Below are 11849 nucleotides of genomic sequence, written 5' to 3' on the forward strand. Positions count from 1 at the left end.
ACCAGGAGGTGGCGCGGGGCTGCGATGCGCAGCGAGGGTTGTCCCAGTGACAGCGGGGACAGATGGCACCAGCGCTGAGCCCTCGTGCACGACAGGGGCCAGCGGGGAGGGAGGGGCCCGTTTTGCTCAGGAGACCTTTGCCCAAATTGCACGAAGTCTCCCTCCCTCCCCCCCCCACCTCCACTGCTCTCCCCGGTTACAGGTAGCTGGGAGAAAGGCTGTTGTTATTATTATTATTATTATTATTATTATTATTATTATTATTATTATTATTATTAATGGATTTGACAGAATGAGCAAAATGGGCTTCGTTGGGAGGTTTGCCAAGGACAGGCCCAGGGAAAGGGATTGAGACACAGAGTGGGGAGGGGAGAGGAGGACAGGACGAGGTGCAGGGGGGAGTGGGGAGGAAGGCTCAGTGCTGCCCGCAGGTGGGGAGGGGCAGTGCTGGGACCTGGGGCAGGAGAGGGAGGGGAGGAAGGAGCAGGATGGGGCTGTGGTACCTGGAGTGCAATCAGCCCCAGCAACAGGGATGGGGATGGGGTCAGTGCTGGGCTGGGGGGGCAGGCACAGTCCCATCCCATAGCTCTCCTCTTCCAGCTGCTGTGGCCCCCACCCCGTCCCCTCACCCTGCCCCGACACCCCCAGTCCTGGCGCAGGTGCACAGGGGATGCACTGCAGGGTTCCAGCCCCCACCCGTAGCACCCCCTCCTCACCAAGGCTCCAGGTGCTGGGCTCACCCAGCAGCACCCAGCCTGGCACACAAGTGCCTCCTGCACCCCCTGCTCAGCAAAGGGCTGCGTCCCCCATCCCAGCACCCCGCTACGGCAACCCCGTGCCCCATAACACACAGTGCAGGGGGAGCAGGGCCCTACTGCTGGGAGCCTGCTCTAGAGATAGGCTACCTGCTGCTGTCCCTGGATCCGCATGTACTCCATCCTCTGCTTGATGTGCTTGCTCTTGTCGGGGCTGCCCTGCTGGCTCTGCTTCAGCCTGGACGCCGGGTTCACCATCTTCATGGGCGGGATGGAAACGCCACCGCTCTGTTGGGACAGAGAATTTGGAGGGGATTAAAACCCCGCCACAAGGTGGGGAAACCCACAACGGCACAGCCTGCAGCCGGGCACTGCGGGATCCCACGGTCCCCCGTCCTCATGGCACCGCAGGGCCGTCCCGAAAGGCTGCGGGGCTCTGCCACCATCACGGCAGCTGAGGAGGGGGACATCAGCTCCGTGCACCCCAGGAGAGGGCAGGACCCACCGCCAACCCCTGCTGCTGCCACGCACACGGGGGTGAGGGGCAAACACTGGGGGGTGGAGGGCAGGAGGAAAGGACCCAGCCCAGAGAAAGGACAGGAGGCGACGGCAGGTGGAAGCAGATTCCAGGTGGAAACGGCGACAGTGGGAACGCAGAGGTTTATTATCAAGTAGCTGCACAGGCTGAGATACGAAGACTTGCAAGAGCAGCAGCAGGAGGAGGGCTCTCTGTTGGCACACGTAACTGCAGGATGGCCACGTGCCCCCACGCTGCCAGGGCACCCCAAAACCCCGCACCACGGCTGCCCCCTGCCTGCCCAACTGGCCAAAGTGGCAGTGCCGTGCTGTGCTGCCCCAAAAGCATGCACGGGATGATCCGGCTGCACCAGGACAGAGCCAGCAGGTTTTATCTGGGGTCAGGTTAATGGCACTGCTGCCTGCATGGGACCCCAGAGCCTGTCCTCCCTGCCAGTGCTCTGGGACCCTCTGTGCTCCTTAGGACCCCTGAACCCACTGCAGGAGGGAACCACCTCCCACCTGCATCCCCCCGCCTACAGGCAGGTGCTGGAGCCCGGTGCTTGCATCCAAGCTCGGAGCCCTCCAGCCCCACCTCGCCGTGCAGCCCCTCCTGCCCAGCCCCGCTCTCAGCTTCGCTTCGGGAGCACCCGTGCCAAACGCGGTCGTAAATCCACCCCGCGGCTCTGCTGCTCGCCTGCACAGCTCCAGGACAAGACGAGAGGAGAACGCGCGGCTACAGCCGCGTGGGAGGGCTGTTCCCGCAGCGAGAGCCCCGCACGGGGGCTGCGGTGCTACCGGGAAATGGGGCCGAGATAATTGCCGCAAATGAAAAAGGAGATTCATTCAGCAGCGCTGATTGTTAATAAAGGAGCAGGCTGACTTGCGAGCAGCCGGGGGCGGTTCCCCCCCCCTCACACACACACACACACACTCTTTTCCCAGCTATTCAGCAAGCCCAGTGGCTGCCGCAGATTCCAGCAGAAACCCATTTGGACGGCGCTGGGGAGCCTGCGCTGTGATTTAATTAGGAGAAACATCTGCTGCTCCGCAGTCCCACTGTCACTGCAGCTCCTCGGAAAAGTGCTCGTGCAAAATGGGATGGAGAGGAGCGCGGTCTCCCCGCTCTGCTCACCCGGCACCGCGGCTGCACCAACACAGCTCGTTCCTCGGGTGCCCAGCAGCGGGGGACAGACCCTGGGGTGGGGGACGCGCACACGGAGCAGTTGCCCTCCTGAGGGCTGAGGTGGCAGCCCCAGCCTGGGGGGATCCGAGCCCCCTAACCACGCACCAGTGATGACAGCAGCATGGGATCCTTCTGCCACCCGCTGCCCGGAGCGTGGCTCGTCCCATGCCAAAGCCAACCCCTGATGGCCTGAATGAGGGCTCCTTTGCCAACTGCTGCTCCTGACACACTGGCTTCACCACCCCGATGGAGCTGGGGGCTGTGAGCCCAGCACTGCACAGCCCAGTGCCCCCCGGATGGCGCATTGCAGCCGCCCGGGGTCGGATCCTGCCCCGGTGCATAGCTGGGAGGGTGCGAGGTGGCAGTGGGCAGCTGGGTGGCGGTGCCGCTGCCTTTACACGTCAGCTCCAAAAGGAGACGGGTGCCGCACCTCAGCTCTGCCTGGAGGTAGAGTCACAGAGAGGGAGCAGGTGGAGGCGGAGGAAGAGCAGACATCAGAGCAGATCCAAGGGCAGAGCACGGCAAGAGGAGTAAGAGGAAATAAACCTGAGGCGTGCCGAGCTGCGGCTTGGGAAGCAGAGGCGGTTTGGTGTGGCTCGGGGACGCACTCTTGGCAGCATCAGCTTTGGTCTGGCTGAGATCCAGGGCAGTGCCATCATCACAATGCTCGCCGTGCCCTGCCTCGTCCTCGGTCTCCTGGCCGGCATCCCCCGGTGCCGCCCGTCCCAGCAGTCCTTCAGGGAACGCAGCCTCAGCCGAGCGGTGGCTGCTGATCTCGCTGATGGTCATCTCCAGCTCACGGATGGTTTCTTCCAGGCTGTCCAGTCTCCGGTATGCCCCTTCACAAATCTCCTTGCTGCGCGGCGACATGCTGTGCAGGGGGGACCCCTCTGCTTCGCTCCTTCCCTGAGGAGCGGGGCTGCAGAGCCCCTCGGCCACTGTCCCTCCTGCTCCGGCCCCAGCACAGCCCTGATCCTGCACTGCCATGAACGGGGGGTGCCCAGCCCGGCCCCCCCTGCTGCCCTGCTGGGCTGGGGGGCACCTGGCTCTCGGGAATGGTGTGCCACCGCGCTGCTTCCTTGGTGCGTGTCCAGGAGGGAGGGATGCATCCCGCCCAGCTCCTCCTCGGGGCTCTGCATCACCAGGGAGCTGCGGGGCGATGCTGGGCCCTTCGCTGCCTGCACCGGGCAGGATCGCTGCGACCATCCCTCGGGGACAAGGAACCAAAGGGCACCGTGGGGAAGCCTTGCCGCTGCCTTCGTGCCTTCTGGCAGGGTTCGGAGCAGCGTCCCCTCCTGCTCTCGCTGCCGGCCAGCTTGCTCTGTGCTTCGAGAGAGCCGGGACCTCGCCGTGTGCCAGGGGAAACCCACACGTCCCTCCCGGTGTGCGGGGTGCGGTGCTCAGGGGCTGCGGGGCCGTGGGCGGAGCGCTCCCGGCCAACACTGCACATCTCCTCCCCACCTCGGCTGCGAGCTCCGCTCCTGCTCCGCCGCCGCCGGCCGGGTCCCCGTGCTCAGAGCAGCGCGGTTCCACCGCCGCCGCGGGGTCGGGTTCGGGGGACGGCGGTGCGGACACCCACTCGGTGAGCACAATCTGCGGGAGGGAGAAAGCCCTGCTCCCCGGGGCTGCTGGGGCTGCCAGCTCCTAGGTAGAGAAGTCAGACAGGTTAAGGGCCGGGGAGCGGTGCGGGATGCCGTGCTGGTGGGGGGGAAGGACGGGGGGAGGGGGGAAGCTGCTTGAGGAGCGCACCCGGGTGATTTCGGGTCCTGCTGTGCCTCCAGGCATCGCTGCAAGGATGTGTTTGCCCTGGGAGGGGCTGCTCGAGCGCTCCCCATGGGTACCCATCTGCTCATGGCAACTTTAAAGGAGGCTTAGGCTACGAGTGGGCTGGAGTCTTCAGCAAAACAGACCTGGTGCCGCTGCACCCTCCCCGATGTGTACGGGAACCTGGCTGCTGTGGTCTGGCTTAGATTTCTCTTGCACCAGTACAGTAATTGCTTCAGAGCATAGAGCAGCCCTCTGCTGCTCCTCCCTGTGCTGCTCTCAGCAGATCTGAAGGCAGGGACGAGCCCTTGCAAATGAGCTGCAGTGGGTGCCAGACCTTTAAATCCCTGAGCAGCAAGAAGTCACCTGGAACAGCCTGTCCTTCCTCCCCTCACCTCTCCGTTACAGTCCCGGGGATGTGCAATGAGCCGTGCAGCACCCAGGGGACTGCAGCAGGCCGTGCCCTGCAGGAGAAATGCTCTGGCAGGAGAGCTGCTCCCCTGAGCTGCAGCAAAGCGGCCTCTGCTCCCCAGCACAGCCCTGCCCTGGGTGGAGGCTGCTGCCTCACAGGGCTCCATGGGGCAGCTGGCTCCAGCGCCTGCCCCTGCTGCTCTGCTCCATCTCATCCCCATTGCTCGCCTTGCTCCATCCCATCCCCACTGATTTTCTCCATCCCATCCCCACTGCTCCACTCCACCTGCTGACACCATTGCTCTGCTCCATCCTCACCCCTTTGCTCCATCCCAACCACGCCGCCCTGCTCCATCCCATCCCTGCTGCTTTGCCCCATCCTCACTGCTCTGTTCCTTCCCTGTTTGCCCTGCTCCATCTGCTGACACCACCTGCTTTGCTCCATCCTCACCGCTTTGCTCCATCCCATCCCAGAGGTGAGATGGGGCCCAGGGCTCCCACCAACCCCCTCCCCTCCCTCCCCCCTGCCCCATGCACGTGCTGTGCTGTGCATCACCGCCCGCAGCCCCGCTCGGTGCCATCGGAGCAGTGATCCCACCCCGATTTCTGCCCCAGTGCTGCAGCCCCACGCCGCGTTCGTGCTCGGTCGGTGCCGCACGCGCGGTAGCAGTGAGCAGAGGAGTGGAGAGAAGCCATTAGTTGGTTAAACCGGAGGAGGAAGAAGTGAGTTAAGAGGTGAGAGAGGCGGTGGTTAAGTGCAGCCAGCCAGGAGGAGATCTGCAGGAGGAGGGATGTTACCTTCCATCCTTCGGCTGCAACGGAGGCTCCATTGGGCCACATGTCTGCGTGCCCAGGGGAGACGGCAGCCGGGAGAGGGTCGTAACGGAGCGTGGGGAGGAAAGGGGAGGCAGAGCTCCTCTGAAACACCTGGGGAGTCAAACAGCCACGTTGGAGGAGGGAGGCACAGCGGGTGGGCAGAGATGGAGCCCGGCCAGCACAGGGCTCAGCGCTGTGGGGGGCAGCCCCCGTGGGACAGCGCCATGCTGTTCCCGTGTCACCATGGATGGGGTGAGGATGGGACAGCCAACGCTGTGCTGCATGGCCCTGTGGATGGGGTGAGGATGGGGACAGTCATAGCAGCGCTGCATGTCTCCATGGATGGGGTGAGGATGGGGACAGGATGGGGACGGCCACCGCTGTGCTGCGTGTCCCCACGTCCCCATGGATGGGGATGGCTGCCACTGTGCTGCTGTGTGGGCATCTCTCCCAGAGCTGCTCCTGCAGACGCCCGGAGTGGGGTTGGCTGCTCTTCCCGTGCCCAACGCGCTACCGCGCTCACCTCCAGCTCCGCGATGATGCGGTCCTCGTCGTCGTCGTCTTTAATGGCGGAGGCGATGATGGGTGGGGTGGACGCCGGTCTCACCACCTCCGACACCGTCCGTCTCAGCTTCACCTGTGGCTTCTGGGTCTCCAGCTCCTCCGATTCCGCTTTCTGTGGGGCAGCGAGAGGTGAGGGGCCGTGCCTATGGGGTGACCTCCATGGGGTGACCTCCACGGGGTGACCGCCACCCGCCCGGCCCCGCCACCCACCTTCATAAAGCCGGGCTCCTTCTTGCTGGTGACGATGACTTCGCCGCTGCGGGTGGTGGTCAGCCCATGGGATGAGGGGAAGCTCCGGCGGGGAGGGGGCGGCGGCGGCGATTTGGAAGGTTTCTCGGTGCGGTACCGCGGCACCGTCAGTTCGTCTGGACAGAAAGCAGGGCTGGCACCAAGCTCTGCTCCTGCCCTTGTCCCAGTCCCGCATGCACCCCGCCAGATCCTGGGCATCCCCCCCTTCCCCTCCCCATACCTGAGCCTCTGCGGCCATTGGGATCCCCCTTCCCCGCGGATTTCTGTGCGTGCTGAGGCTTGGATGGTTTATGCTCCGGCGTGGACGCGGCGCTGCTGCTGCCCGTGGGCTGCTTGTGCTTGGCAGCAAACTCCAGGTCGGGGATGGCCTTCATGAGCTCAGCCTGCGTCTCCTCCAGGAGGCGGTTGATGTCCTTGGCACTGTATTGGGTCAGCGCTGCCCGCTTCTCCTCCCAGTCCCGCTCGGCAGCCTGCGACAGCACAGCGCGCTGCAGCTCCTGCCCTTATGGGCAAGGTGTGACCCCACCACCCCACCATCATCTCCCCATTGCCCCACTTGTATCTCATTGTATCACCATCGTCTCCCCATTGCCCCGCTCAAATCCCATTGTCCCTCCATCACCTCCCCATTGCCCCACTGAATCCAACTTTCCCACTGCCCCACCATCCCCCACAGCCAAGCCCACACCAACCCTGCTCTAACTTCCAGGCCGTGCACCTCACCCCACACCCAGCTCATGGGAATTGAGGTGCCCCAAGCTGTGCTGGAGCCCCCACCCCCCCCATGTCCCAGTTGCATGCTGGGTCTCTCCAGTATCAGGGGCTGCCCAACACCTGGGGCACCCTATTATTAAAATACCCCATCAGCACCAAACCCACCAGGGAGGGTGCACCCCAGTTTCAGGTGGGGGATGCTCCAGTGGGGACAGAAGCTTTAGAGGAGCCCCCCCAGGGAGGAACCCCCCCCAGGCTCTTACCTCCACTGACACAGCTTTGTCTGCGCTCTTCTTACTGGGCGTCTCAGGACCCGTCTGGGTTTTGGCAGGCACCATCTCTGGAGCCCGGGAAGGGTTATTGCTCTTGGAGGGGTGGCTCTGGGTTTGGGGGGGGCTGTGCCCAAAGCTGGGCATGCCCAGGGGCTCAGTGCCGGCCGTCAGGTGGTGGAGGCTCACGGGAGGGCTGGGGGGCATCTCCAGCTCCAGCCCTTTGCTGAAGTCTGTCTCGGGGGCCACCTTCTTGGGGGACTGGCTGAGGTTGTTGGGGGGGGTCCACACGCCCTCGTCCACTTGCCTGAGGGGGACAGAGGGAAGGCGCCGGGTTTGCCACGTGGCGCTGGCACTCGGTTACGGCACCATCCCGGAGCCCTCCGCTAACGCACACAGCTCTGCACGGATCTGCACCCCCAGCGCCTGCTCTACACCCGCCCATCCCTCAGCGTGAACCTTGCAGGAAAGCCACCCTCTCCAAATTCCACCCCGAAATCGGCCTTTGGACTCAGAAGCGATTAGGGAAGGAGAGTGACAGGTCGGCAGATCGGTGCGCTGCGCGATCAGACGAGCTCATCTCCATACAAAACCAGGCTAGAACAGCGCCTGGGGCGAGCCCAGCGACGGAGCCTGCCCCAGCGGGGAGCTCTGCTGAAAGGTCTCCTAATGGGAACGGGCAGGTGGGCACCGCGCTGCCTCCGTGAGCTCCAGAGACAGCTTCCTCCACCCCAATAGCTCCTCAAGAAGGAGATTTCTGGCCACGCTCCGTGCTCCCATCACGCCCAGATACACAGCCACGTTTTTCCGAGGTGATCAGGAAGGAGTGGTTTTCAAAGAGGGGTTCCCACATGCGCCCTGAACAGCACCGGGGGCATTAGGAATCGGACTCGATCCGCTGGAGTTGGACTTGGTAGCTCCGTCCCACCTTGGGTGATTCTACCATTCATTTTGTTTTCCCTGATTTCCCAGCAGAAAAAAAGGAACCTTTTGCCAATGGCTCTGGGGATTTCCACCCACCACCCAGAGAGGACGGCGGCACAGGAGCGTCCCAAGGCCGAGGTGCTCCCAGGACACCCTCCCATGGGACACCGCGATGGGGAGGACACGGAGCGGGGTCAGCGCCGGGGGTCGGGCGCAGCGCTCACCTGCGGATCTGGGCGAGCGTGTCGGTGACCGTCTTGCAGCGCTTGAGCAGCCCGTCGAGGCGGTTCGGCTCCTCCTTGAGGAACTTGACGGCTTCCACCTCCACCCGCAGCACCACCCGCATCTTGCTCTGCAGGCTGGGGAACTGGGCTGCGGGGACAGCGGGGTCACTGAGAGCACCGCTGCCATCGTGTCTGGATGGAAGGGTCCCAGGGAGCCCGGGCTGCTGCCTCTTCACCTCCCCGTGCTCACCATCCCATCCACCAACCCCATTCCCATCTCCATCGGCACTGACCGCAGCCCATGGGCACAACACAGCCCCGGAGCCATGCGCTCGGTCACCAGGACCCACAGATGTGCTGCTGGGGGACACGGAGCAGCTCGCTCCCCCCTGCCCTTTGCTCAGCACCAGGCGATCTCATTGCAGGAGAGCAGAGCTGCTGCCACCCCCCCATCCTGTGCCCTCCCCGTGTCCCCACCGTCCCCGTGTCCCTTTGCAGCCTCAGCGACTGCTGCCAGATCCAGAGCTCTGCCACGCTGCACTGAGGCGTGAGATGGGGACAGGCTGCAGGAGCAGCAAAATAACGGCAGCGTGCACAGGGTTGGGCGACAGCACGGGAAAGGGGCAGCAGTGCCAAGCACAAGCATGCTGCCGGGGGGGACTCGTGTTGATTTGGGCAGCTGGCGGAGCACTGGGGACACCGGCGCAGCCCCATGGCCCCCGCTCACCCTTGAGGTCTGTCAGCGTCTCCCCGAGCTGCTTGAGCACCACGGCCTTCTCCTCCAGCTCCTGCACCGGGATGAGGCGGTGGTTGTGCGCCAGATCCTTCTGGATCTTCTCCACCGACTTCTCCAGGTCACTGCGAGCACAAAGCGGGGCGGGATGGCACCGGGCCCCCCACGGGGCGTGGGGAGAGGAGAGGAGAGCGGCGCTGGGGACCACCATGGCACCAGGGATGGGGATGGCACCGGTGGAGGATGTAGGCCATGGAAGGGGGGGTGGGGGCAGCAGGACCCCCTCCCCGTGCTCACTTCAGCTGCTGGGTGATCAGCTCCTCCTCGTTCAGGTACCGCAGCCGCTCCTCCTCCACCAGGCTGCGCTGGCGCTGCAGCGGGTCCTCGTGCTTGCGCATGGTGTCCGTCACCCGCACGCTGATCTCCGTCTCCGTCCGCCTCAGCATCGTCTTCACCGTCTCCTGGTTCTGCAGCTGGGGGGTGCGGGTGGGGGTAAACAGGGCTGGGTGGGCTGCCCCACGTGAGGTCACCAGGAAAGGGGCATTCTATCCCCCCGGGGGTGGGGTCGAAGTGCCCCCACGGCACCCACCTGCAGCTTCTTGAGCTGCTGCAGCTGGTTGCGGAGGTCGCTGGCGTTCTGCTGCAGGTCGTGGAGGTGCAGCTGCATGTGCAGGCGGGTGATGGCCGTGGGCTGCCCCGCTGGCGTGCTGGTGGCGGAGGGTGGGGGAGGCGCGGGCACCGGGGTCCCCGTGCCGCTGCGGCTGGTTGCTGTGGGGGGGGGGGCAAGAGGAGGATGCTGGGATGTGGAACTCCATCCTGGGTGGGAGGGTTCCTCGCAAATCCTCTCCTTCCCCTCTGTGTGCTGGCTCAGCAGTGCTGCTGCCTGGTCCCCAGAACTGCCACCAGCTCTGTCCCCACGCTGGCACAAAGGAGAGCCCGGAGCTCCCAGCATGGGATGGGGCTGCAGCACCTCAGCCCTTGGCATCAGAGACCAACAACAGCCCCAGGATGTGGGGATGCCCACGGGAGGGGGGGGGGAATCTCCAAACCTCTCCCCAGCCACTTACACGCTGATGGGGGGGTCCCGCCATTGGTGGCTTCAGTCTTCTCACTGCAACAAAAGAGAGGAGAGGGTGAACGTGAAGAGTGGAGCAGCTCCTCTGTCCTCTCCAGTGCTGCCCAGAGGAGACTCCCCCCGATCCCACTCCTGCCCCCTCCCCCTCCAGCTCCTTACCTGGGGGTCTCAGCCTCGGAGCCGCGGAGCAGTGCACTCTGCACCAGCCCTGTCAGGCTGGCGATCTGCTTCTCCATGGCCTCCATCCGCTCCCTGCAAGGGCAGTGGGTGATGGAGAGGGGTTAGGTTAAGGGTAGGGGTAGAGGTAGGGGGTGAGGGATAGGGGTTGGTTTAGGGGTAGTGGCACAGCTGGGGACAGGGGCAATGCTTCACCACCCAACCCTGTGCTTCTTTGGGGCTGGCAATGGGGAAACCTGCCACCGCTCCCCAGCCATACCCAAGGACATCCCTCCCCAGCACAGCCCAATTCCATGGGGAAACCCCTCCCGGGCCCTTTCTCACCTCGTTTCCGTGTCCTTGGCCGGCACCGGGGAGCTGAACCCCGAGAGCGGGCGGTCCCCAGGGCCTGGGAACAGCTCGGGGGGTCCCGCTGCGCCGGGGTTGCGCGGCTTGCTGACCGGGCTCTCCATGAAGACCGAGGAGCAGGAATCCTTGCGGAAGGACTGCCGGACGGGCGAGGAGCGGCTGGGTGGCCCCGAGTAGGGGCTGTGCGGGCTCTGCCCCGCCTGCACCTCCACCATCTTCTGCGGGGAGGAAGGAGGCATGCGGAAGCCCAGGCCGGGTCCGTACGTGTCGCTGTAGATCTGCGCGTTGGGTTTGTACAGGCTGTCCTCCAGCTCCGTCTGCAGCGCGGCCGCCGAGTAGGTGCTGAGCGAGCGCACCGAGCCCCGCTTGTACAGCCCCCCCGAGTAACCGAAAGGGTCCCCCATGCCGGCCAGCGACTGCGTGGAGGTGATGCTGAGCCTCCCCTCGTGCACCATGCCGTAGGGGTCGGCGTACAGCCCCTCGTTTTTCACCAGCACCATGTTCTTCCCCGCCAGGTCCTCGTCGGGTTTGACGTCGCGGCGTTCCAGGATGGCGCTGGGGCTGGGCGAGACGCCGGGTGCCGGGGGCAGGCTGGCCAGGCGCTCGCCGTGGTGCACGGGGCTGCCGGCGTAGGAGGGCGGGCGGCCGCCGCTGTAGGACATGCGGGAACGGGAGGGGGACGAGGACTGCAGGACGGGCGGGGGGGAGCCCGAGGCCAGGTGGGGGGCCGGGGACATGTTGTTCAGGCGACGGGTGGGAGAGGACTCCCTGGAGGTGTACACCATCTCCCGCTGTGGGAAGGGGAAGGGGTGGTCAGCACCGCGTCCTGCTGCGCCCGCTCCCCTTCTCCCCGCCTTGGGGGTGGCAGCCCCGAGGACCAGCAGCCCACGTGTCACCCCCTGGCTTTGGCAAATGGCAGCTCCCCCCTCCTCCTCCTCCAAGAGCGGGATGATTCATTCTGATGAATCCCCTAATTACCGCGTTTATTACACCCCGCCAGGCCCCAAACATCCATTCTTTTTAAAGCAACGCTTAACAACGCCAGGACTGGGGAAGACGAATCGCAGCCATTACTCCTTCCACAAACACACGCAATTACCATGCCCTCCCCATCACCCTCCCCC

The 11849-nt window shown here is 64.8% G+C and overlaps 2 protein-coding genes across 11 annotated transcripts in view; one reads left to right on the plus strand and one right to left on the minus strand.

Annotated features, from left to right (window-relative positions):
• Window positions 1–50, plus strand: part of ARHGAP23 (Rho GTPase activating protein 23) — a 21377-nt gene extending 21327 nt beyond the window's left edge. The window contains exon 25 of the mRNA XM_021377624.1: window positions 6–50. Coding sequence (XP_021233299.1) covers window positions 6–50 — 45 coding nt within the window. The remainder of the gene's footprint in view (window positions 1–5) is intronic.
• SRCIN1 (SRC kinase signaling inhibitor 1) overlaps window positions 236–11849 on the minus strand; it is a 52064-nt gene continuing 40450 nt past the window's right edge. For 3 of the 10 annotated variants that reach the window (XM_021378116.1, XM_021378113.1, XM_021378112.1), the window contains 14 exons: window positions 10702–11516; window positions 10360–10452; window positions 10193–10236; window positions 9715–9893; window positions 9423–9598; window positions 9120–9250; window positions 8393–8540; window positions 7239–7551; window positions 6482–6731; window positions 6223–6377; window positions 5972–6124; window positions 5431–5559; window positions 3004–4101; window positions 236–1043 (listed from right to left, as the gene is read on the minus strand). In XM_021378116.1, coding sequence (XP_021233791.1) covers window positions 891–1043; window positions 3004–4101; window positions 5431–5559; window positions 5972–6124; window positions 6223–6377; window positions 6482–6731; window positions 7239–7551; window positions 8393–8540; window positions 9120–9250; window positions 9423–9598; window positions 9715–9893; window positions 10193–10236; window positions 10360–10452; window positions 10702–11516 — 3837 coding nt within the window. In that variant the 3' untranslated portion in view covers window positions 236–890. The remainder of the gene's footprint in view (window positions 1044–3003; window positions 4102–5430; window positions 5560–5971; window positions 6125–6222; window positions 6378–6481; window positions 6732–7238; window positions 7552–8392; window positions 8541–9119; window positions 9251–9422; window positions 9599–9714; window positions 9894–10192; window positions 10237–10359; window positions 10453–10701; window positions 11517–11849) is intronic. The other 7 variants (XM_021378119.1, XM_021378118.1, XM_021378122.1 and 4 more) reach the window with 5 other exon arrangements.

This window comes from Numida meleagris, chromosome 26, assembly GCF_002078875.1.
Source record: "Numida meleagris isolate 19003 breed g44 Domestic line chromosome 26, NumMel1.0, whole genome shotgun sequence".
In the NCBI taxonomy this organism is placed as follows: Eukaryota; Metazoa; Chordata; class Aves; order Galliformes; family Numididae; genus Numida; species Numida meleagris.